The sequence below is a fragment of the Mobula birostris genome, chromosome 4, assembly GCF_030028105.1.
Source record: "Mobula birostris isolate sMobBir1 chromosome 4, sMobBir1.hap1, whole genome shotgun sequence".
NCBI lineage: Eukaryota > Metazoa > Chordata > Chondrichthyes > Myliobatiformes > Myliobatidae > Mobula > Mobula birostris.
This window is the reverse complement of record NC_092373.1, coordinates 181,459,048-181,484,813: the sequence shown is the minus strand read 5'-3', so window position 1 is coordinate 181,484,813 and position 25,766 is coordinate 181,459,048. Positions and strand designations below refer to the sequence as shown.

At 40.5% G+C, this 25,766-nt stretch overlaps 1 protein-coding gene across 1 annotated transcript in view; it reads right to left on the bottom strand.

Moving 5' to 3' along the window:
* rnf212 (ring finger protein 212) overlaps positions 1 to 25,766 on the bottom strand; it is a 144,215-nt gene that overhangs the window by 82,531 nt on the left and 35,918 nt on the right. The window contains exon 8 of the mRNA XM_072254792.1: positions 22,723 to 22,775. Coding sequence (XP_072110893.1) covers positions 22,723 to 22,775 — 53 coding nt within the window. The remainder of the gene's footprint in view (positions 1 to 22,722; positions 22,776 to 25,766) is intronic.

Sequence of the window (25,766 nt, the reverse complement as noted above, 5' to 3'; positions counted from 1 at the left end):
AGTTGCAGAAACACAGGTTAAAATCATCTTATTAAAGGCCTACTACTCCCTGTCTCTTACCAGAATAAAACAGAAATTATGCCTTTTCTTTTCACAGCAATTGGAAAGGCTATTGATATATCTTGGTTTATTAAAACAGTGGGATGAGGAATAATTATTTAGTATTGCAATTCCTGTTACCTCAATTATATTTTCTTTCATGTACATTTAACTTTAGCTCAATTACAACCGAAACCTATTTAAAAGGTAAAAAGATTTTTTCCAATACCTCCTGCTCGAATTTCAACTCATCCTGAACCTTGTTGATTCCTTCCAGTGTTAAAATAAACAGAAACACATATATCACACTGGCCCTTAGGGAACTACACTGGCTTCCTAGAACACTTTCTTCAGAATCTAAATTGTTACAAATTAATATGATTTATTTCATATGTTGTATCAACTTTGGCTCATGTTGGTAGTATTCTCAACTCCTATCCCAAGGGGTATGTCTTTAATTTCATCTCTTGCTTGTAAAATATTAACAGAATTCATCCATAACATCCAACAACTTTGATTCTAACAACAAGGATCTCCCTCACCTTTAATATTCTGGAATGGCCAAAAATTTAATTGGACCAGCCAATAAAATATTGTAGCTACAAGGACATTTAAAAATAAAATGAATCTTGCAGCGAATGATTCACCACGTGATATCTTCTTCACCATAGGCAAAGCACCAATCAGGAATGCAATGGAATACTCTCTATCTGCCTGGATCAGCACAGTCCCAACATTCAACAAGCTTGCCACCATCAAGAACAGAGTAGCTTCCTTTGATTGGCACTTCATCCACCACCCTATACATTCATTCCCTTCACTATCAATGCATAGTGTCATGTGTGCCATCTAAACAAAGGAATACCAATACATTTCGGTCAGGATATTATGTGTATGGAAAGGTAATTAGCATGCATTGTTATACATCTACTATCATGTCCTAATAAGTAGCAGACATTGTAGGATTGTGAAAGGTGGTTAAAATGCTCCTTTTCAAATTGCTGGAATGCATTCATAGATCATACACAATGATGATGAAATGAGCATTTAAGGTGATGGACCAGATCAATTAACACACAACTTCATTCTGGATTGAATTAAGATTTGTGAATGTTGTTTGAACTGCATTCTCTAAGGCAAGTGGAAAGCATTCCATCACATTACTGATTTGCCTTGTGGAATGTAAAAAACTGAAGAGACTAGTGAACACTGCTCAACATATCACCAACACATCCTACCCCATTACTGTTAATATCTACAGGAGAAGCTCCCTCAGAAAGGCAACATCTATCATCAAAGATCCCCACCATCTTTTCACAACTACCATTTGGTAGAAGGCCTGAAGTCTCACACCACTATTTTAAAACAGCTAATTCACTTCAACCATTCAGTTTTAACCGACAAAACCCTAATAACTACAGGTGAGCAAACTATGACCACTTCCACTAAATTGGGCTTCCTTTGTTCTAATTGTGCTTTCTTGTACAATTAAGTATAATTTATGTTTAATTTATATTTTGCTTGTGAATGTCTGCTTTTGATGCTGCGTGCCTGTGATGCTGCCTCAGATAAGTTCTTCATAGCACCTGCGCATACATATACTTGTGCATGTGACAATAAACTCAAGCTTTGACTTTGAGGTGGTGAAAGGACACCAGGAGTCAGTAGATGGAGTTACTCTATACGGAAAAAGACATGGTTCTGGCAATTACAGGGTTGATACACTTGGCATCAAGACTGGAAAATGCTTGAGTGAAAGGACATTAAAGAATACCAGAGGTATTAGGGGAAAATTCAAAACCACTGTGTAACATGCCTCAATCCAGGCCAACATGCAATAAATTATGAAGATTTGTTGGATAATGGGATTTCAGAAATTGTGCAACCTCATTTTCAGTCAAAATCAGATATTACAATTTTTGTAGTAACAGCCCAGGTCTTGGGATCAAAAATATTCATAAATATTCAAAAATATTCCCTGTAAATTCAGACAGGGAACGTTCACCATAAAAAGTGACTAGTATTAAATATATATCATTAAAACACTGATGCCATATAGCTCTCTCCTATGCAATTGAAAAATAAAGTACCTTTTAATACACAGTAGGAACATCTTTACCCTGAATCTGTTTGCACATCTGCTTGACATTCACCAAAGTATAAAGTATTCTGTTTTGCAATACAGATATCCATCATTCTGATACACAGAAAAATTATGTGAAATAATATTAGCAGAGTATTAGTTGCAGACCTAATTACTAAAATTATCTAAGGATGTAATGATTAAGATCCAAAGAGAGCTTGAATTGAAAATACAAAAAAAAGGTCAAACAAAAATGTATCATGATTTTAGATTATTTATCTATAGCAAATAGGGAAGTTAAGAGATTTTCAGATGAAAACAAAAATGCTCAACAAGGTTATCAACTATGCAAGTTATAAGATACCAGTACCTCTCAAAGATATCAGTATAAAATATCCATCAAAGCCAATGGTCTTATGTTATGTTGCGTGATATAAGAAACACAACTCTTGAGCATTACACTCATATGACTAAACACTTTTTTTTTAAAGTATATGCAGATATAATCCAAGTTTTAAGACTGCAAATGTATCAGTTGGATAAAAGCAAGAATAGTTTATGTGAACCAGGGATATAATTATGAGCTAAGGAAGTCATAAAATAAGTTAATTGAAAATGAGTAAACTTATGAAACAGTCGATTCCAATGCAAAAACATTCTAGTTTAACAAGTAATGGTATATGTGTTTTAGGTCAGGATTGGCAGAGATATGGAATTGAATAACAACAAGTTTGGAAAGACTGAATGTTTTTCTATTCTCATTTTCACTTATTTTATTTGAAGGTCCAACAGAAATGCTATTCAAATTTCAAAAACAGCTGCAGAATTCATTTGTTGTTCAAATGATCAGAAAATAATAATTCATACCATATATTCGAAAAAGGTGCTGAAAACCAACTTCCACCCAATGAACCTCCCTCCAGAATGGATTGTTAAAAAACAAATAATTCCATTTCAAATAAGTTACCACTGCTTCTAGGTCAAACAACAATAAGGTTAAAACAAATCGCTGAAGTTAGTAAGGAGGTAGTGATTTTAGCCTGGATTTTGAAAGCTTGATGATTGTCGGAGGAAGGAAAGACTAAAAAAAATATACTTACATTCAATTCAAGTTCACATATACTACCAAACCAAACAACATTCCTCCAAACTAAAGTCGATGTGAGAGCATCCTTCAGGAAGGTGAACTCACGGAAAGCATCCGACCCAGATGGGATACCTGGACAAGTACTAAAAGACCTGTGCTGATCAACTGGCTGGACTGTTCACTGCTATCTTTAACCTCTCACTTTGACACTGAGGTACCCACTTCCTTCAAGCAGGTTTCAATCACGTGAGTGCCTAAGAACGTGGTACAACTGCCTCAATGACTATTGTTCAGTAACACTTACATTCACTGTGATGAATTGCTTTAAGAGGTTGGTGATGAAAAATATCAACTCCCACCTAGGAAGTGACTTGAATCTACTCCAATTTCCCTACCATCACAACAGGTCAACAGCAGATACCATTTCAATGGTTCTTCACTCAATCCTGAAACAGCTGGACAGTGAAGGTGCATACATCAAAATGCTCTTCACTGACTCCAGCTTGACATTCAATACTATCATCCCCTCAAAAGTAATCAATAAGTTTTAAGTTCCAGACCTCAACACCACCTTCTGCAATTGGATCCTCAACTTCCTCACTTGCAGACCCCAGTCAGTTTGGATTGGCAACAACATCTCCTACACAATCTCCCTCAGCACAGGTGCACAAGTCTGTGTGCTTAGCTCCTTGCTCTACTCACTTTATACTTATGATCGTGAGATTGAGCATAGCTCCTATGCCATATTTAAGTATGCCGTAAACACTATTGTTAGCCAAATCAAAGGTGGTGACGAATAGGCATATAGGAGGGAGACTGACAATCTGGCTGAACGATGGCACAACAACCCCCTCTCACTGAGTATCATCAAGATGATTTTTGACTTCAGGAGGAGAAAATCAAAGGTGCATGAGCCAGACCTCACCAGGGGATCAGAGCTGGAAGGGTCAGCAACTTGGCGTCATCATTTCAGAGTATATGTCCTGGATCTAGCATGTAGGTGCCATTATGAAGAAAGCATGGCAGCGCCTCCACTTTGTTAAAGGTTTGCAAAGATTCGGCATATCATCTAAAACTCTGACAAACTTTTACAGATGTGTGGTGGAGAGTATATTGACTGGTAGTATCATGACCTGGTATGGAAACACCAATACCCTTGTAAGGAAAAGCCTACAAAAAGTATTAGATACGGCCCAATCCATCGTGGATAAAGCCTTCCCCACCACTGAGCGCATCTGCATGGAGCACTATCACAGGAAAGTAGCATCTGTTATCAAGCACCCCTTCAATCCAGGCCAAGCTCTCTTCTTGCTGCTTCCATCAGGAAGGTGACACAAGATCCTGAGAACCCACACCACTAGGTTCAAGAACAGTTATTACCCCTCAAACATCAGGCTCTTGAACCAGAGGGGATAACTTCACTCAGCCCATCACTGAGCTGTTCCCACTGAATTGGCTCACTTTCAAGGACTCTTCATCTCCTGCTCCTAATTAGTTTATTTTTTTCTGTTTTCTTTCTTTTTGTCTTTGCACAGCTTGTTTTTTTTTTGCACGTTTGTTGTTGTCCATCCTGTTGGCTGTGGTCTTTCGTTGATTATATTGTGTTTTTTTGGAAATGCACTTTGATAACAAATTTACTTTGAACTGTAAATTTTGATCAGCACAGTACTTCTAACACACAACACATAAAGCAATATTACTACAAAAAATAATGAACAATAAAACAATAAAGTTAAGGTCCTAAGAAAAATTACAAAAAAATTATGCAATTGCCCTTGATTTCAACAGTGGGATAAATAAATGGGAGGAAGATTAATATGACGCAATTGCAACTAAAAATATTTTCAAGCATTTAGCATTGTGGAACAAATAAAATAGGATGAAAGCAAAAATAATTATACAGTGCTCTTCACATCTTCATTTTATAATGAACTCTACAAGTCATGTGTTTATTACTATGCTGCCGCCACTCTAAGGAGGATAAGAAATGTTGTAACAAGAGTGTCATATCTTGCACTACATATTATAGATTAAAATAGCTTTAGAGATAGTCAAAATAGGACAATGGTCTAGCTTTGGAAGTTTGGTTGCTGGCCAAGCTTTGTAAAACATTTGCAGACGTTTTGGCTCCAACTGAGAAGCCATCAACAGTGCGCAGCTGAAGGTGTTGTCTCCTCAGAATGCCGGCTTATATACTCCTCTGGTGTCCAAACGGATATTGACTAGACGTGGTGATCTGGTTGGCTGGTTCAAAACATTGTGAGGAGCTTAGCAGAAGATTCTAATTGGCTAGCTTCGAGGGCGGTCCATTGGAAATGTTTGTTTCACTGTCCAGATCCTGACAAGCTCAGCGATCTACCAAACTTCCAAATAGCCAACCTGAGCTATCAACATTCTGCTGTATTTCAAATGGTCTAGCTTACACAAGCAGAAGCAATGTCTTAGTGCCTTCCTGCTAAAAGAATTGGACACACAAGCAGCAGCTTCCCCAAAGAGCATTAAAATTCTAATCGACAATTAGATTACTTATTAATTTATAGTGGTATTAAAGAGGATACTCCCCATATTACTGGTTAGTACTTAATGAAGAACCTTGACAAACAGCAGTAAGCATGCATTTGGAGCATCAGGCTCCTGTAAATCAGTAACAGGAATCACCTGCCACTCATTTCAATTCTTCACCTGCAGCCTATTTAACTCCAACTCTCATCCATAATCCTTGTTCGGGAGGAGGGAAAATGGTGGAGAGAGAGAACATCAAGGAAAGAGCCAAGCTGTTGAGGGAAGTTTTTGGCGAGAGTGGAAGTGAACTAGAGATGGAGGTTGGCGGGAAAGAGGAATGGAATGGAAAGAGGAAGAAAAAGAAGCAGAGGTACGGGATAGCAAACTCTGAGGAGTCAGTGGATGATCAAAACAGGACAGCAAAGCAATGGAAAGAAGATGAGATTAAAGCAATTATAAAACTAAGCGAAGACGGGGTGTCTTTCGGTGATTAGAACCCGATTCGTTTGACGAAGATGCTCAACAAAATTATAGGCGAGATTAAAGGAGCAAAGAATTTACAGAATGGATCGCCGTTAGTGATTTGTCGGGATAGCACTCAGGAAGGCAAAGTGATAAGATTAAGCAAAATAGATGGCAAAGAAGTACAATGCTCAACACCCAGCAATAGAAAGTGGACTAATTTTGGGGATACCAACAAAAGTTACTATGGATGAGATTAAACAGAACATAAAAGGAGCAAAAATTATTGAGGCCAAACATTTGAAAGTTACAAGAAACGGGAAAAAGTGTGATAGTTTATCGGTAATGATTAACTTTGATGAAGAGAGATTGCCGACTAACGTGTACTTAAGGTATATGTGTTATGTGGTTAGTATATATATACCACCACCTTTAAAATGCTATAAATTTCAGAAATTCAGGCACATTGTGGAGGTCTGCAGAGGAAAACAAAGATGTGGGAGATGCGCTGGAGAACATGAATATGGGAAATGTGAGGCTGGAGCTAGGCTGAAATGCTGCAATTGTGGCGAGGAACACAGCACAGCTTATCGAGGGTGCATCTATAGCAAGAAGGCAGCTGAGATACAACATGTAAAAGTAACTCAAGGTATCAGTTATGCAGAAGCAGTGAAAGAATTTGCTGAATAAAAAGGCTGTCAAGCAAACAAATACAGGGAATAATCAACTGGTGAATCGTGAGGGCTGTAATATGAAAAACAAGGATACACTATTAATGAGTAGAAAGGATTTCGTACTTTTTATGGTGGATGCAATTAATTGTTCAGCACAAACAAGCAAAAGAACTGAAAAAATTAAAATTATAGTCAAGTCTGCAGAAAAGTATCTTGGTATTAAAGGGATTAGGTGGGAAGAAGTCAAAGAAACGCTGAATGGAGGATCCAACAGTTCACAGGCAGGGGAGATGGAATATTAATGGCAGTATATTTATCGCAAATGGTCAAGAATTTAAGAAATATGTTTCAGAACTTAAGGAAAGTCCTCAGATTTTATGGTTGAAGCCCAGGGTAAATGTGCAGAACTCCAAAAACAAATAGAAGTACCCGACAAGAACAACTGAGTTGGAAAAGAGATTGGAAAATGGAAGAAATTATTACAAGGATACAAAAGGAAAAGGAATTTGTTGCAAAGTGAATTATCTACATTCAGATTTTAAAATGAAAACATGGAAACAAATGAAGAACTCTGAGGTCTCAGTAAACAACTGCAGGCTACGATGCAAGAAAAAGAAAACCTGAAAAAGCAGACAGACTTGGAAAAACAGCAATTTTAAAAGTATAACGTGCGATAATTACTATTCTTTAACAAGATGCTTTTAGTCTTACAAGTGATGTAGATAAAATCAATGTAATCGAGATAATGCAACTACATGAAAACGTGACAAAATTAGGGAAGAATCGCAGTTTGCGGCATTATCTAATGAGCGCATTAAGCAGTCACGAGGAATTGTAACTACAGAGTGATGCTAATAGAGAACTGCACGCTGAACTAGATTGTCTAAAGTAAAGAACTCCAGGACATGGTTAGAACACCACAAGTCTAGCAGGTGGTGGTAATGCACTGAAAAACTGGCTGCCAACCGCCATTAAACAAAAAAGAAGAAGATAATCCTTGTTCACTCATAGAATCAGTTGCTCCTAGTCTTCAGTTACCTTGCTGCCCATCAGTTTAGTATCTGTTCTTGCTTGTTGTTTTGTCCTTCATGGCATGTTATTTTGAAATTTATTATTGAAGTCACCATTCACCGCTAAATCTTCTCTGCTGCTCTGTGCTTGGGTCAGACCTCCTCTACATTTCCTGACAGGATGGGTGAAAGAGCAAATGTCCCAGCAGAGTTTGCCTGCTGAAAGGAAGTCACCTGTTGACAGGAGCACGCGATCGAGAAGGAGCAAGAAACCATTAACCATCAGCTCGTTACTTTCAAACAACTCCTAGTGCACCTTACAATTTGAGCTCCAGCCATCTCTGTATGTTATGGACTATGCCAAGATTGCTTTTGTCATTTCTCTCGACTGGGCCCCTGCTAACTGGGTCTATCAAAACCCCATTTGCAACAAATATGAGTTTTTAACCACCTGGGAAGTAGAAGGAAGTTGGCAGATCAGATACTTCGCCTGCTTCAAGGCTCACCCTCAGTGCTGAATTAAACTGGATTAAGTGTGGCTGGAATGTAGAAGTACTAGTGGCCCATTACCATCATAGCCTCTCAGACCACTTGGAAAAATGAGCTGAGTACCCATGAGATGTTCATCAACCTAGAAAGCACACCATGACAGCTCTACACACAGTGCTTGAGCATACTTGGAGAATGGCCATTGTAGATTGGATGTTGTGCAATGACCCAGATCTTATTAGAGAGCTTGATGTAAAGGAAACCTTTGGAGGCAGTGATCATAATATGATTGAATTCATACTGCAATTTGAGAGGGAGAAGCAGAAGTCACATGTATCAGTAACACAAAGAAATAAAGGGCATTACAGAGGTATGAGAGAGAAGTTTGCTCAGGTGGATTGGAGGAGGATACTGGCAGGGATGACAGCAGAGCTGAGGTAGTTTAAATTTATGGGAATAGTTCACAAAGAAGAGGATAGATACGTCCCACAGAAGAAGTTGTCAAATGGCAGGAGCAGGCAACCGTGGTTGACAAGGAAAAAGGATTATATAAAAACCAAGAAAAGAGCATATTAAGGTAGGAGAAGTGAGTGGGAAGTTGGATGATTGGGAGGTATTAAAGTCCAACGAAAGGCAAATAAAAACCTATAAATAGGGAAAAGATGAAATATGAGGGCAAACCAGCCAATAATATAGAGCAGGATACCAGAAGATTTTCCAGTTACATAAAGAGTAAAAGGGAGGTGAGAGTTGATATTAGGCCAGTGGGAAAATGATGCTGGTGAGGCAGTAATAGGGTCCAAAAAAATAGCAGATGAACTTAATGAGTACTTTGCATCAGACTTCACTATGAAAGACACTAGCAGTGTGCCAGAGGTCTGTGAATATCAGGGAGCAGGAGTGGGTGCCATTGCTATTACAGTGAAAAAGTGCTAAGCAAACTTGAGGGCCTTCAGGTGGATAAGTCACCTGGACCAGATGAACTGCATCCCAGAGCCCTGAGAGAGGTTGCTGAAGAGGTAACAGATGCATTGGTCATGATCTTTCAAGGATCACTTGATTCTGGCATAGTCCCAGAGGACAGGAATATTACAAATGTCACTCTACTCTTTTAGAAGGGAAGAAAGCAAAAGAAAGATTATTATAGGCCACTTAGCCTAACCTCAGTGGTTAGGAAAGTGTTGGACTCTATTATTAAGGATGAAGTTTCAGGTTACTTGGAGACTAAAGTCAAAGTCACCATGGTTTCTGTAAAGGGAAATCTTGCCCTGACAAATCTGGTAAATTTTCCTCAAGGAAGTATCAAGCTGAGAGGACAAAGGAGAGGCACTGGATGTCATTTAGTTGGATTTTCAGAAGGCATTTGATAAAGTGCATACATAAGACTATTAACAAGATAAAATCCTATGGTGTTACAGGAATGACACTGGCATGAATAAAGCAATGGCTAACAGGGAGGCGGCAGCAAGTGGGAATAAATGGGGCCTTTTCTGTTTGGCTGCTAGTGACTAGTAGTGTCCCTAAGGGGTCAGTATTGGGACCATTACTTTTTGCATTGTTTGTCAATGATTTAGGTAGTGGAATTGATGACTTTGTGGCAAAGTTTGCGGATGATATGAAGATAGGTGAAAGGGTAGGTAGTTCAGAGGAAGCAATGCTTAGATAAATTGGAAGAATGGACAAAAAAGTGCCGGACAGAATACAGTGTTGGGAAATGTATGACAATGCATTTTGGTAAAAGGAACAATAGTGCAGATTATCTATTTGGGGAGAAAATTCAAAAATCAGAGATGCAGAGAGACTTGGGAGTCCTTGTGGTAAAGAAAGCTCCCAAAAGGTTAATTTACAGTTTGAGTCTGTGGTAAAGAAGGCAAATGCAATTTTGACATTTATTTCAAGAGGAATAGAATATAAAAACAAGGAGATAATGCTGAGGCTTTATAAGACACTAGTCAGGCACACTTGGAGTATTGTCAACAGTTTTGGGTTCCATATCTCAGAAAACATGTGTTGTCATTGGAGAGAGTCCAGTGGAGGTTCACGATGATGATTCCGAGAATGAAGCAGTTAACATATGAGGAGCTTTTGCAGCTTAGGGCCTGTACTCACTGGAATTTAGAAGAATGCAGGGAGATCTTATTGAAACCTACCGAATAGATAGATAGACAGATATACTTTATTGATCCCGAGGGAAATTGGGTTTCGTTACAGCCGCACCAACCAAGAATAGAGTATAAATATAACAATACAAAAACCACAAACAATCAAACAACAAAATGCAAACTATGCCAGATGGAAATAGGTCCAGGACCAGCCTATTGGCTCAGGGTGTCTGACCCTCCACAGGAGGAGATGCAAAGTTCAATGGTCACAGGCAGGAACAACCTCCCGTGATGCCCAGTGTTGTATCTCGGTGGAATATGGCCGGAGTCCAACAGCAAAAAGTTCAATATCCGGTCTACAAGCACGTTTCTCGATCGTAATATGACCAGTATTGCACTATCCGTTGTTAACCAGAACAGCAAGCCCCCAACTCCTTTACGCTTACCGCTCTCAGTGCACTTCCGGTCAGCCTGAACGGTCTGGAAGCCATCCATGGAAAAGTTTTGATCGGGTATGTCCTCATGCAGCCCCGTTTCAGTAAAACACATAACACTGCTCTCCCGAAATGTTCTCTGACTCCCGGCTAGCGCCGTCAACTCGTCCATTTTATTACCCACCGAACTCCTCTTCTCCATAAGTCTCTGTTGTCTCAACCCGGTCCTCTTTCCTCGCCTTGGTGATCCCCCTCTGCATCCTCTGTGTGTTTTCCTCCAGATTTCAGCAGGGGTGTCCACTGCTCTGTTCGCTAAACTGGCCGGCATAAGCGCAGCCAGCTGGTCCCGGAATAAACAATGCGACCATACTGCTGCCCCGCTAATGAGACGTGTCCGAATGTAACTATTTCCAGCTCTAAAAACTGAAATAAAACTCTCTCCACCAGCATGTTAGAGAGGGCGCAGCTTCAGCGTGTTACCGTGAAAAAAATACAACAAATAACGTAAGTTAAAAAAGTAAGAAAACTACTTGGAACGGCTGTAACAGGCTGCATGCACGACCGGCGCATGCCCGCTGAATATTGAAAGGACTAAATAAGGTAGAAGTGGAGTGGATGTTTCCTATGGTGGGGGTATCCAAAACTAGAGGGCACAGCCTCAAAATTGAGCGTCAACGTTTTAGAATAGAGGTAAGGAGTAATTTTTTTTAGTCAGAGAGTAGTGAATCTATACAATGTTCTGCACAAACTGTAGCGGAGGCGAAGTCCATGGGTATATTTAAAGCAGTAGTTGATAAGTTCCTGATTGGTCAGGGCATCAAAGGATATGGCAAGAAGGCAGATATATGGGGTTGAGTGGGATCCAGTATCAGCCATTATAGAATGACAGAATGGACTCGATGGGCTGAATGGCCTAATTCTGCTCCTATATCTTATGGTCTATACATACAGGAGGCTCTGGTGGATTGCAGTGCAGCAGGCAGCTTTCTGGTTTGGACTCCCTACCAAGCCTATCACTCACCCCTTCTACATCACAGCCATTGACAGACGTTCCTTGAGGATCTGGGATGCTTACAGCATGCACATGGCCTATGCACGTGAGCATCAGAGAATACCACGAGTCTATCCAATTCCTCCTCATTGACTCACCCAACGCTCTTCTCACTTTGAGTTACTCCTGGCTCTCCACTCACGAGCCTCACTTCGCCTAGTAATCCAGTTCACTACTGATTCAGGAACTGACCTGCCAGACAACTTGCCTGGAATCCCTGCTAACTTCACCCCGTAAATTTGTTTAGACAGAGGAAACTCCTGACCACACCAAACTCCCAAAGGAATACCATGATTTAGCCAGTGCCTTCAATAAAAAGGGAAGCCAGCATCCTGCAGGCTCACAGACCACACAATTGTGTGATCAACCTCTTTCTGAACACAACTCCCCAAGATAGTTTGTTCTCCTTCTCCCCTCCGAGACCCAAACCATGAATGACTACATCGTTGAAGCTCTACAGCAGTTCGACAGTTCTACATTCAACCATTCCAGTCCCCAGCCAGTGCCCAATTCTTCTTTGTCAATAAGATGAGGGTCTTCATCCCTGCACTGACTACCGTAGACTCAACAAAATCACCATTAAGAACTGCTACCCTCTCCCCTTGACAGACAGCATATTCAGAATACTCCACGGGGCTGAGATCTTCAACAAACTGATCTACAAATTGAGTACAACCTGCTCTGCATCCACCAGGGGGATGAGTGGAAGACAGTGTTCATAACCCCCTCTGGCCACTATGAATACTTGGTGATGTCTTTCCAACCTTCAATAAGATCCTCCAAGACATGCTACACAGGTATGTGTTAGTCTATCTCAAAGACATCCTCACCTTCTCCAAGGGCACCCAAGTCAACATCTGTCACATCCGTTCAGTACTCCCACATCTCAATAACCAGAATCGCTGCAAGTTAGGAAAATGCCAACTCCACACCCCAGACATTTCTTTCCTGGATAACATCCAAAGCATTGCCATAGACCCAGAGAAAGTATGCACTGTCACTGAATGGCCCTGACTGCGCTCCCACAAGCAGTTACATTGCTTCTAGGACTTCTCCAAATTTAACTGTCATTTCATCAGCAATACACCCAAATTGCTGCTCCTCTCACCTACCTTCCTCACCGATAAAATGGTTTGCTGTTGCGGACTATACTTTTCAGGAGCTCAAGGGATGTCTCACCACTGCCGTCCAAACCCTTCCAGACCTTTAATGGTAGAGGAGGATGCATCTGACATGGGTGCCAGAGTCATTTTCTCCCAGAACTAGATGGGAAGACACACCCTTGTGCCCTTTTCTTGCGCAACTTCCATTCTACATAGCATCTTTTTATGGCGAAGCAGTTAGAGAGCTAATTGCCATTAAATAGGCCTTGGAGGAATAGAGACATTAGCTGATGGGAAACATCAAGCCCTTCCTGATCTGGACTGACTACCAGAACCTCATCCATTCAGCAGAACCACCAACTCAGCACAAGACTGGCTGGCTGGGCCCTCTTCAAGCAATTCAACTTGTCCATCTCCTACTGACTGGGCTCAAAGAACAGTTAAAGCAGACACCTTGTCACGACAGTTCAACCCAGCTGAAAAGGAGATCAACCTTCAGCTCATCATTCCATCCTTTCAGATCCTCACACCAATTATCTTGGACCTTGAGAATTAGATTCACCAGGTCCTAAGCACACACCTGACAGCCACATGTACATGCCGCAGTGGAACGCACTCTAGTGGGCCTTAAAAGGCATGGACAGAGTGGATGTGGCAAAGTTGTTTCCCATGATGGGGGAGTCTAGTACGAGAGGGCATGACTTCAGGATTGAAGGGCACCCTTTCAGAACAGATATGCAACAAAATTTTTTTAGTCAGAGGGTGGTGAATCTATGGAATTTGTTGCCACGGGCAGCAGTGGAGGCCAAGTCATTGGGTGTCTTTAAGGCAGAGATTGATAGGTATCTGAGTAGCCAGGGCATCAAAGGTTATGGTGAGAAGGCGGGGCAGTGGGACTAAATAGGATAAAATGGATCAGCTCATGATAAAATAGCGGAGCAGACTCAATGGGCCGAATGGCCTACTTCAGCTCCTTTGTCTTATGGTCTAACTCCTCACACTTCTCCAGCTATGCAGATGCATGACAGACTCTGAATTTTCAGGTGTACATCAGTTCCTTGCTGCCTGCCCTCGATGTGCCGAGTCCAATTCTTCCAACCAATAAACCCCTGGGCTCCTGTAGCCCCTGCTAGTCCCTTGATGCCTAAGGTCCCACATCACCACGAATTTCATCACTGGTTTGTCACCTTCTGATGGTAATACAGTGATCAATACAGTGCTGGACCGGTTCTTCAAAGGGCCCACTTCATTGCCCTCCCCAAACTTCCATCAGCCATTGAAAGGGCAGAACAGTTTCTCCAACATGTGGTTTGTCTCCATAGCTTCCCTCAGGGCATTGTGTCCCTTTGGAGCTCACAATTCATCTCCCTCTTCTGGTGTGCCTTCTGCTCCCTCTATAGCACTTCAGTGGGTTTGTCCTCTGGTGATCACCCATAGACCAATGGTCAGTCAGAGAAAGCCAATCAGCAAGTGGAGAAGTTTCTGCGATGCTTTGCAGCCTTTAAATTATGGCTGAACAGTACCACAATCTACACATCTTCTCTGTCAGGATATGTCATCCCTCAAATTGTTTCATGGTTATCAACCCCTATTGTTTCCTGCAGAAGAGCCAATGCTGGTGGTTTGCCAATGCCAGAATGCCCGGAACGGAGCATGGAGGGCCAGCCCAGCTGTTAACCATGCTTACTGTTGCCAGGCTAACCGTCATTTGCACCTAGTCAAACAATTCTGGCCTGGGGACTGTGTATGGCTGTCCACACAAGATCTGCCCCTGCGCACCAACTACTGCAAGTAGTCACCTTGATTCATTGGTCTCTTTAAGATAACCAATTAAATCAACTCCGTCAATTTCCTTCTCCAGCTGACACCGTTCCTCACAATCACACCTACCTTTAGCCTCAAGCCCATTCTCTATGGTTCATTCAACCCAGCTTGCATTTCTATGAGCTTGCATCTCTAGAACCACGGATTATGGGAGGTGGTCTAGTGTATACAGTTCGCCAATTGATGGGTTTATGTTGTTGTGAATGGGATGTGCAGTACGTGTTCGATTAGGAAAGATATAGCCAGGAGGGACAGTCCTGGGTGCCATCCAGCTTCCTCTTGAATCCATCATTCACTGGAGTTCCACCGGACCCATCCAGATCGCCCTAGCTGTCAGGTACCAGTTGTAGGGGATGGAGGTCGTCCTTTCAGGCCTGGACAGGCAGCCACCTCCCAGTATCTACCCAGCTAAAAGTATTCACCTGGCACTTGTTTCAACTCAACGCCTGCTCTCATTCACAATCCTTCTTGCCTTCTTGATAAAAGAGTTGAAGGAGACACAAGAAGCAACTTCCCAAGATCATTGACAATTAGATGACGCATTAATTTACAGTTGTATTAAAGAGGCTACTCATCATATTACTGGTTAGTACTGCAATGAATAACCTTGACAAAGAGCAATAGCCATGTAGTTGGAATGTCAGGACTTCACAGGCAGGAACCTCCCAGTCTCCACCTAGCTAACAGGAATAACCTGCCACTTGTTTCAATACATCACCTGCAGCCTACTTAAACTCAGCTTTCATCCACAATCCTTGTTCGTCCATCGAACCACCAGTTGCTCCTAGTCTTCAGTTACCTTGTTGCCTATCTGTGTAGTATCTGTAATCACTTGTTTTGTGGCCACTAGTGACTTGTTGTATTGCAGTTTATTATTAAAGTCATCATTCACTGCTGAATCATCTCTGCTGCTCTGCATTTGGGTCAAGACCCTTTTACAATTTCTGACATGGAGATCATTTCAAATCCAAGTTGCAGCCCTGCTCACCTTTCACCATCCACTTTCTCTAGAAACTGACTAAGTTGCTTTAGCAATACACTGGGAATCTGGACTTCAAAAATTCCATATTCCTTTCTATAAAGAACTTTTCTTAAAGAGACTGAATGCTGTGTTAGTGCACTTCAGTTGTCACTGATTGCAAGGAGTGCCAGGGACCAATATCATCACAGGCAGGTTTGTTAGAGCTGTTGGAGAGGGTTTAAACTAATTTAGTGAGTGGGGGGGGGGGAAAGGGAACCAAAGTCATAAGGCTGAATATGGGTAGTTGGTATTCAACTAGATGCAGTGTGGTGAGACTAAGGAAGGACAGGCAGATAATAGGGCAAAATTGCAGTCAGTGTAACATGAGTTGAAGGGTAGCATGGGGGCAAATTCGAAAAGTGTGATGAATACAGGACTGCAGGTATTATATTTGAATGTTTGCAGTATATGGAATAAGGTAGATGATCATGTAGCACAGTTATAGAGATTGGCAATTATGACATTGTAAGTAGTGGTTAAAAGAAGATCATAGAAGATCCAAGGATACACATTGATAAAATTATGGAGCAGACTTGATAGGCCGAATGACCTAATTCTGCTCCATGTTTTATGTTATTACGGTGTTATGGGTTTCCCAGTGACTACCAGAAGAGAGAGAGACTCTGATATAATGTTACCAGCACTTGTAGGAGTAGTAAATGCCAGATTTTAAGAGAATTACCACGTGCTACAGCTACACAATTGGGTGATTGACAGAAATCATCCATTACCACCCGAGCCAAAAAGGAAGAAGGTGAGTAAAGAAGAAAGACAAGGAGATTCAGATGCAGCATCGGAGGTTACCAGGTTTATGAGCTGCCCTTGAGCAGGATTCTCACTTCCAGCAAATCAAAGCCCACTTCTGGCAGCTGCTTTCACCATCAGACTTCAAAGCCATGTTGTCCATTACTTTAGTGCATGTTTGAGATGTCTGAGGTGCCCTGCTGAAAGTCAACACCCAAAGTCAAATATTTGATTGGCAGCAATGAAAGCCCCAATCCTGCCATCCAAAAGGTGCAGAAGTTTCCTTTTCCAGGATTCTCCTGTTACTCCATTCAACTATCAGTACAGGCAATAGCTAGCCCTGTGACCGCCACAGGACAAGGCAACTAAGACAAGTTCTAAACAATTTTCAATTTAATAAACTTAAGAAAATCTGCAGATGCTGGAAATCCCAAGCAACTTGCTTTCAATTTAACATCCTGGACAGCTACATAAACCTTAACTACAGCATTCTGAAATTTATTGCAAGACATCTGAATTCCAAAAACAAAACTGATGGGTAATATCTGAAAGCTGCTGTAATGCAAGTTAACAAATTTCATGATAATAAAGCTGATTCTGAATGGTAGTGGAAGTTGTAGCAACTAGTATTGTTATTGACCATACTGTTGTGTTCCAAAGAATGCAAATCAAACTGGCTGACCTCTCCATGTTGGAGAAGATACTTTCCTAGTTCTGCATCAAAATAAGTACTGAACTGCAAGACAATACCTCCATTTCCTTAGGATAATTCTGACAGACTGCCCATTGGGCTACCATTTGATTTTCAAACTTCATGCTTCTTCAAATTTTAACCTTGTGAAGTCCTCTTTGTCCTGAGTAGAACAAGGCTGACCCTATAGAGTATTTTAGAATGTGCTTGAACAGTCTGGGCTGCCTTGCTAACAAGACAATCCCAAGAGCAGTGGGTCAACGGATGGGGCTCCTGGAATCTGAAGAGAAACCACTTGACAAGCTTCTGGCTGATGCATGCTTATGTGCATTTGAATATGACCTTTCAGATGATCCTTCTACCTTAGGGGAAGCATGAAATTGCAAACTTTTTTTCTTTAACTTCCATAGCCCCTTGGCATGATATATAAAATCTATGAGTCCCTGATTAACTTATTCCAACCCTGCATGTGCTTTCAATCCAGCGCATGGATATTCACATGCACACAAACAGGCAGCACTCCTGAACAGAACAACAAGCAACACAATAAACAGTTTTGCCCAAATTGTAGATTTCCCAAACAAATGAGGGGTGAGAAATTACATACATGGTGCTCAAGGATCCAAATGGGAACCCATACCAGCTTGTCAACATGAAAGTTTATCACTCTTTATAAATACAGAATGTATAACCAACACACCTCTGCATGCAACAAGAGCATAAGAATATTAGAAAAAGACGCACGAGTTTCCCATTCAGCCTCCTGAACTTGCTTTACTATTCAGCAAGTTATGGCTGATCTTTTAGCTCTAACATTATTTTCATTCCCATTTGCCAAATCTAATATGCAGAAATAAATCACTATTTTGAATTAACTCAATGACTGAGCTTCCTATCCTCGAAGGATTTTCTCCCTCATTTATTCTACTACATACTTATATTCTCAAAATATTTCAATAGACCAATCAAACATGGTTTTCCTTTTATAAATCCATACTGGCCTTGCTCATATTATTTTCTAAGTCTCTAGATATCACATTCTTGATCATAGATTCAAGGACTTTCCCTATAAACCATGCCAGACAAAAGCTTAAAGATTCCATATTTATTCTTTCCCTTATTTCTTAAAAAGATCAAGACATAATGTTGCCTTGAAATCATTCCAGAATCTGTATTTAGTGTTTTGAAAGATGCTAACCAGTACAGGTGCTGTCACAATAGCCACCTCCTTCAAAACTCAAGGGTGTAGATCATTAAGTCCTTAGGACCTATCAAATTTTGGGTTCATTAGCCTTGCTGGAAGATCCCACCCCTCCCCGAATACCTACATATTCCCCAGAGCCTGAATAACTCTTTAGGCAGTCTGCTGTACCAGATGTTTGTCAGAGCTGCAGTAGAGGAATGTCCAACCCTTGTGGGTCAAAGGCTAGCATCCACAACTTTTAGTTCCAATAAAAGTGAGAGAGTTGAAACTGCACTGTTGCCACAGGTCTATGAGAAATATTGGGGAGCTGGCTTTGTTGTGATTTCGTTCTGTTGCCTTCACTCTTCCAGGAGCATCCTGCAGTTATATCCAGGGAATCTCCCCTACTATTGTTATCTGTTATCTTCTTTGTAATCTCTTCATCATTACAACCTTGTTTACAACAAGTAACAAGATGGTGTGGGATACCATCTCTGGATGTGCTGACATGGTGTGCCTTATATTGATGAGCATCCCAATCTTCTGGATAGGAGCTCAATAAGAGAAGTAGCCCACAATTGAAACCCGTACAAGCTTGCCACCGTCTGGATGTGGAATAATTTGCAAGTTAATATCATGTCATACTCAGTTGAGCACCAGTCTCAGCAAATCCTCTTGACCACTGACTGACATAACCAATCTCCACTACTCCATCAGGTACAGCCTAGGGTCACCACTAACCAAATATTGATCTAAAATAGACAATTAATAAGGCTGGGATGTTACGTCAGGTTCTCTCTCAAAATTATTACAGTAACACGAAGAATGCTTTATTTTCCCCTATAAATACAGCTCCAGAGATAATGAGGAAAACTCTTTGTGCCATGAATACAGCCACAAAGACAAAGGAGCCTTTTACTTGCCCCTATCAGAATAGAAGAATACTCTCCACCTGCCACAATAAAGCAGATCTGAAGAATACGTGTCTCTTGTCTGCAGCTTATTTGGCACATTGTAGTTTTTTCATTGCCTTATCCAATAACAAGTCTTAACTTCCAATACAGCCCAAATCAACACAATGCCTGCAGTGTGTACCATATGGATAGCAGCAGTACAACAAGGCTTCCTCCTACATTAAGGAAAAGGTTTGGTCTATAGGCATCGTGGTTGCATAGTGGTTAGCATGATGCTATCAGAGCTCAGGGTGTCGGAGTTCAGAGCTCAATACAGACGCCATCTATAACAAGTTTTATACACCCTTCCCGTGAGCAAGTGGGTTTCCTCCAGGTTCTCCAGTTTCCTTTCATATTCCAAAGTAGTACCCATTAGTAGGTTAACTAGTCACTGTAAATTGTCCTGTGGTTAGTTCAGGTGGATTGCTGGGCAGTGTGGCTTGTTGTACCAGAAGGGCCTATTCTGTGCTGTATAAAATATTGCACCTTGAAAAACAAGGTACTCTAAAGCCTGTAAGTTAAACACCAATTAGACGTCACCTTCACTTTGAAACATACTTTCACTTCCCTTACAATAATACCACTCAGCATTCCCTCTCCAACAGCACCACAGTTGATTCAGGAAGGCTTCATCTTACCACATTCAACAGTAACTACTGATGAGTAATAAATACTGACCTCCCAGAAACATATATTTAAAAATTATAAAATGCATTGCAATTTTTACACAGAGCAACTAAGCTAAGTGGTGAAATAAAGAAGAAAAATCCATGCTGAATGAAAAAAGATATGAATAATATAAAATCAAATAAAATGATTAGGACACCAATGCTGTGATGTAAATATGCAAAGGTCATAAAAGGAAAACCTGAAGAATGTTTTAGGAATTAAAAAGTATTCAAAGTGCATACTAATCCTGTAGCTGATTTTCTTTCTTCATTTACCCATTTTCAAATATTATTTTGCGTCAGTTTTTTTTTCTATTTATTTGTTCTTTTATTATCTCAAGGAGAAAGTTGGCAGTAATTCATTCAGTCTTGATGAAGAACCTGGACCCAAAACTTGACTTTTTATTCCTTTCCATAGCTGCTGCCTGACCTGCTTGTTTGTGTGTTATTCATCAAGCATTTCATTTGTTTACTGCTTTGTATTGTCGGGTTTCAGCCTCCAGGCGGTACTACATAGACATACAGCAACAGTACTGCACACTGCCACCTGCTGCTGAAACTGAGAACATTTCTTGGTGCTGATGCGAAGTGCACTACTAAAGAACAGCGAAGATCTCATCAATACGTAAATATATTAAGTACACAAAGTTGATACAGTAACATAACTTTTGTAAAAAGGTGTAACTAAAACACACCATAGCTGGTGGAGTATTTTAAGCTTTTGTAACTACAACAATTCCGAATAACAGTGTAGAACAGAAACAATTTTATACTTCATTCTTTATTGCAGATTATAGATATTGACATAGACTATTTATTAATGCTTTACATTAAAAATTGCCCAAAAATATACAGTGCCTATAAAAAGTATTTTCCCTCCAGAAGTTTTCATGTTTTATTGTTTTACAACATTGAATCACAGTGCATTTAATTTGGCTCTTTTTGACACTGATCAACAAAAAACAACTATTTTATGTCAAAGTGAAAACAGATCTCTACAAATTGGTCTAAATTTATTATAAATATAAAACACAAAATAATTGATTGCATAAGTATTCACCTCCTTCAAGTCAGTATTCAGTATATGCACCTTTGGCAGTAGTTACAGCCTTGAGTCTCTGTGGATAGGTCTCTATCAGCATTGCACATCTGGACACTGCAATTTTTCCCCATTCTTCTTTACAAAACTGCTGTATCTCTGTCAGATTGCTGAGGATCATCAGTGAAAAGCCTTTTCAAGTTCTTCCACAAATTCTCAATTGGAGATTGGACTCTTTTCATGGCCGTTTGCAGGACAGTAACTTTGTTGTTTTTAAGCCATTCCTGTATAGCTTTGGCTTTATGCTTGGGGTCATTGTCTTGCTGGAAAACAAATCTATTCCCAAGTCGCAGCTCTCTTGCAGACTGTATCAGGTTTTCCTCCAGGATTTTCCTGTATTTTCCTTTATTTTATCCTCTACCTTAACACATCTTCCAGGGACTGCCGCAGTGAAGTATTCCCACAGCATAATACAGCCACCACCATGCTTCACTGTAGGGATAGTGTGTTTTTGATGATGTGTGGTATTTGGCTTATGCCAAAGATAATATATATTCTGATAGCAAAAATCTCAATTTTGGTTTCAACAGACCATAGAACCATCTTCCAGCTGACTTCAAAGTTTCCCACATGCCTTCTGGCAAACCCTAGCCAAGATTTCATGGGAGTTTTTTTTTTCCAACAGTGGCTTTCTCTTTTCCACTCTTCCATTATGCTGCAACTGGTGAAGCACCCATACAACAATTGTATACAAAGTATCTCCCATCTCAGCCAACGAAGCTTGCAACTCCTCCAGAGTTGTCATAGGTCTCTTGGTGGCCTCCCTCACTAATCCCCTTTTTGCACGGTCATTCAGTTTTTGAGGACGGCCTGCTGTAGGCAGATTTACAGCTGTGTCATATTCTTTCCACTTCTTGCTGATTGACTTAACTGTACACCAAGGGGTATTCAGTGACTTGGAAATTTCCTTATATTCATCTCCTGACATGCTTTTCAATAACCTTTCCCCAGAGTTCTTGGAGTGTCCTTTTGTCTTCATGGTGTAGTTTTTGCCAGGATACTGATTCAGCAGCAGTTGGGACCTTCCAGATCCAGGTGTATTTTTACTGCAAACAATTGAAACACTTTGACTGCACACGTGATCTCCATTTAACTAATTGTGTGACTTCTAAAACCAATTGGCTGCATTAGTAATGATTTGGTGTGTCATATTAAAGGAGGTGAATATGTATGTAATTATTTTGCATTTTATATTTGTAATTAATTTAGATCACTTTGGAGAATCTGTTTTCACTTTGACACCAAAGAGTCCTTTCTGTTGATTAGTGTCAAAAAAAAGGCAAATTAAATCCGCTGTGATTCAATGTTGTAAAACAATAAAACATGAAAACTTCCAAAGGGATGAATACCTTGTATGGGCTCTGTTAAGTCATTGTTATATTTTTAATTGGTTAGTGCAATGACTAAACTGTTATGCACATTGGCTCTGGATGAACATAACAATCTAACCATATACATATATGTTCATTTTGAGTTGCGCTCTAATGTTAAGGAAGAACTTACTTGAAACAAATTCCCTTGCTGTGGCTGGGGTAGACAATCGTGGCGTTTGCTGTCTGATACCAGAGAGAAGAGCATCAGTAATACCTACAGTATTTTCATTCACTAATATTGTATTATACAAATCAACATATTCATTTAAATAACCCAGAAGACATTTGTGAAGGTCATAGCAGTAATTTGCATGGTGTTCTCCTGGAAGGGCAACACCCCTTTAAACTTCGTCTGATAAATGGGTTAAGTTATGAATCCACCCCCCCACCCCCCAGGGTTTTTACTTGGGAGCTCAACCTACTTAAAGCAGTGAGCCACTCAGAATCAGAATCAGGTTTAATATCACCAGCATATGTTGTGAAATTAGTTAAACTTTGCAAAGGTAGTTCATGATAAATATAGAGAAAAAAAACTTAATTATAGTAAGTATACATATATGTGTATGAAACAGTTAAATTAAATAATTAGGGCAAATGCAGAATATTTTAAAAAAGTGAGATAGTGTTCATGAGTTCAATGTCCATTTAGAAATTGGATGGCAGAGGGAACGGAGCTGTTCTTGAATCGTTGAGTGTGCGCCTTCAGGATTTTGTACCTCCTTCCTGATGCTAACAATGCAAAGAGGGCATGTCCCAGGTTGAGGGGATCCTTAATGATGGACTCCACCTTTCTGAGGCACAGCTCCTTGAAGATATCGTGGATACTACAGAGACTAGTACCTATAATGGAGCTGACTAATTTTACAATCATCTGCAGTTTCCCTCGATATTGTGCAGTAGCGTCCCACCCCACCCCATACCAGACGATGATGGAGCCAGTCAGAATACTCTTCACAGTACATCTATAGAGGTTTTCAAGTATTTTAGGTGACAATCCAAATCTCCTCAGACTCCTAATGAAACATAGCCACTGCCTTGCCTACAAAGTTTTAAAAAAATAATTTTTGAAGGGAAGTTGCCATTTCTTTATCTAAAACAGCTCTTGATGAACTCCTGTCGAAGTATGACATTAATAACTATCATAGTAAAAATGTTGTGATAGTAACACTCCAGTTAACTGGATCAGAATCTCAATCAGGTTTATGGAATCAATACAGTATGTCATGAAAATTGTTCTCTACCAGCAGTACATTGCAATACATAAAAACTACTGTAAATTACAATAGAAATACACTAAGAATGTAAATAAATAATGCAAAAAGTGAGCAAAAGTGAGGTGGTGTTTATAGGTTCATGGACCTTTGAGAAATCTGACAACGGAGGGTCAGAGGCTATTCCTTAAACATTGGATGTGCCTCTTCAGGCTCCTGTATCTCCTCCATGATGGTGGTAATGAGCAGACAGCATGTCTCGGATGGTGATGATCCTTCAAGATGGATGCCACCTTCCTGAGGCACTGCCTTTTGAAAACGTCCTTGCTGGTGGGGAGACTAGTGCCCATGATGGGGCTAGCTGAATCTAAAAACCTTTGCAGCTTGTTTTTCTGATCCAGTGCATTGGCACCTCCATAACAGGCACGAATGCAACTTGTCAGAATGTTCTCCACGATACATCTGTAGAAATTTACTAGATTATTTGGCTAGAAAACAAAGGAAGAAGATGGCATCAGCGAACAACACGATCAAGGGCAACATCCTCCAGCCTCTTCACAAAACTACCTCTTTCACTTCTTTTACGTCGTCTTCTTTCTGCTGCTGTTGGAGCCCATAATCTATATTTTGGTGGTGTGTTTTCAGGCCAACTGAGCAATATGGTGCTTTGCTGTCTCCGTGAGGTTTCCAGCGAAGCGTGTGGCCTCGAAACCAAGAAGCCTGGAGAAGGGGTGTGAGCCCATGGCTGAATTCATTTCTCACCAATTTTGCTAATTAAAACATCAAGGAAGATTGAAATCATTGAGGAGTGACCAGAAGGCTAATGGTTGTTCAGCACTGTCTACCAGCCTCTCGCTCTCTGCAGCTGAAGAAAAGTGTCTGCATGGGACAGTCTCTCTCTCCCTCTCACTCGATGCTGCCGGAAGACTGTGTTGGTCATGGGTGTGGTGCGTGTTCTCTCGACTTCCCCTTCAATTCCTTGGTATAACTGACCAAGGATTAAGTTCAGTGGGAAATGCAGTTAAACAGCAATACATAAATTATGGATCCAGAAACATCTTTCCAAAGGGGGCTTTAGAGAGCAGGACAGCACTTCTACCTGCTCTATTGGTAGGGAAATGTTAAAATAGGCACTCCTAGTAATAATGAACTCAGAACTATTTTTTTTCAAGAATAATGCAACTGTGATGAAGCTTACTCTGTTGAAGTATATGAAATTCCTTCAAGTTTCCAATTTGGTAATGGAGAAATGTGGCTGATCTCATGAACTTCTATCACCATCAATAGACTGAAATACTATTTGCATTTAAGAAATTGCTTTTCCTTTCCCTTTCTCAGGTATATTGGATCACCTGAACACTGGCCCATCTTTAGTAGTATCCACAAAATTTCAAGTCTCTTCACAATGATTAAGACCCAATGACCCCTCCCCCATTCAACTTCACTGATTCAACAAATTTGTACTTTATAGTCGCCAAACAACTGATACTAGAACGTACAATCATCACAGCGATATTTGATTCTGCGTTTTCTGCTCCCTGGATTACAAATATTAAATATTAAAAATAGTAAAAATTAGTAAATATTACAAATTTAAATTATAAATCATAAATAGAAAATAGAAAAATGGAAAGTAAGGTAGTGCAAAAAAACCAAGAGGCAGGTCCGGATATTTGGAGGGTACAGCCCAGATCCGGGTCAGGATCCGTTCAGCAGTCTCATGACAGTTGGAAAGAAGCTGTTCCCAAATCTGGCCGTATGAGTCTTCAAGCTCCTGAGCCTTCTCCCGGAGGGAAGAGGGACGAAAAGTGTGTTGGCTGGGTGGGTCGTGTCCTTGATTATCCTGGCAGCACTGTTCCGACAGCGTGCGGTGTAAACTGAGTCCAAGGACGGAAGATTGGTTTGTGTGATGTGCTGCGCCGTGTTCACAATCTTATGCAGCTTCTTTCGGTTTTGGACAGGA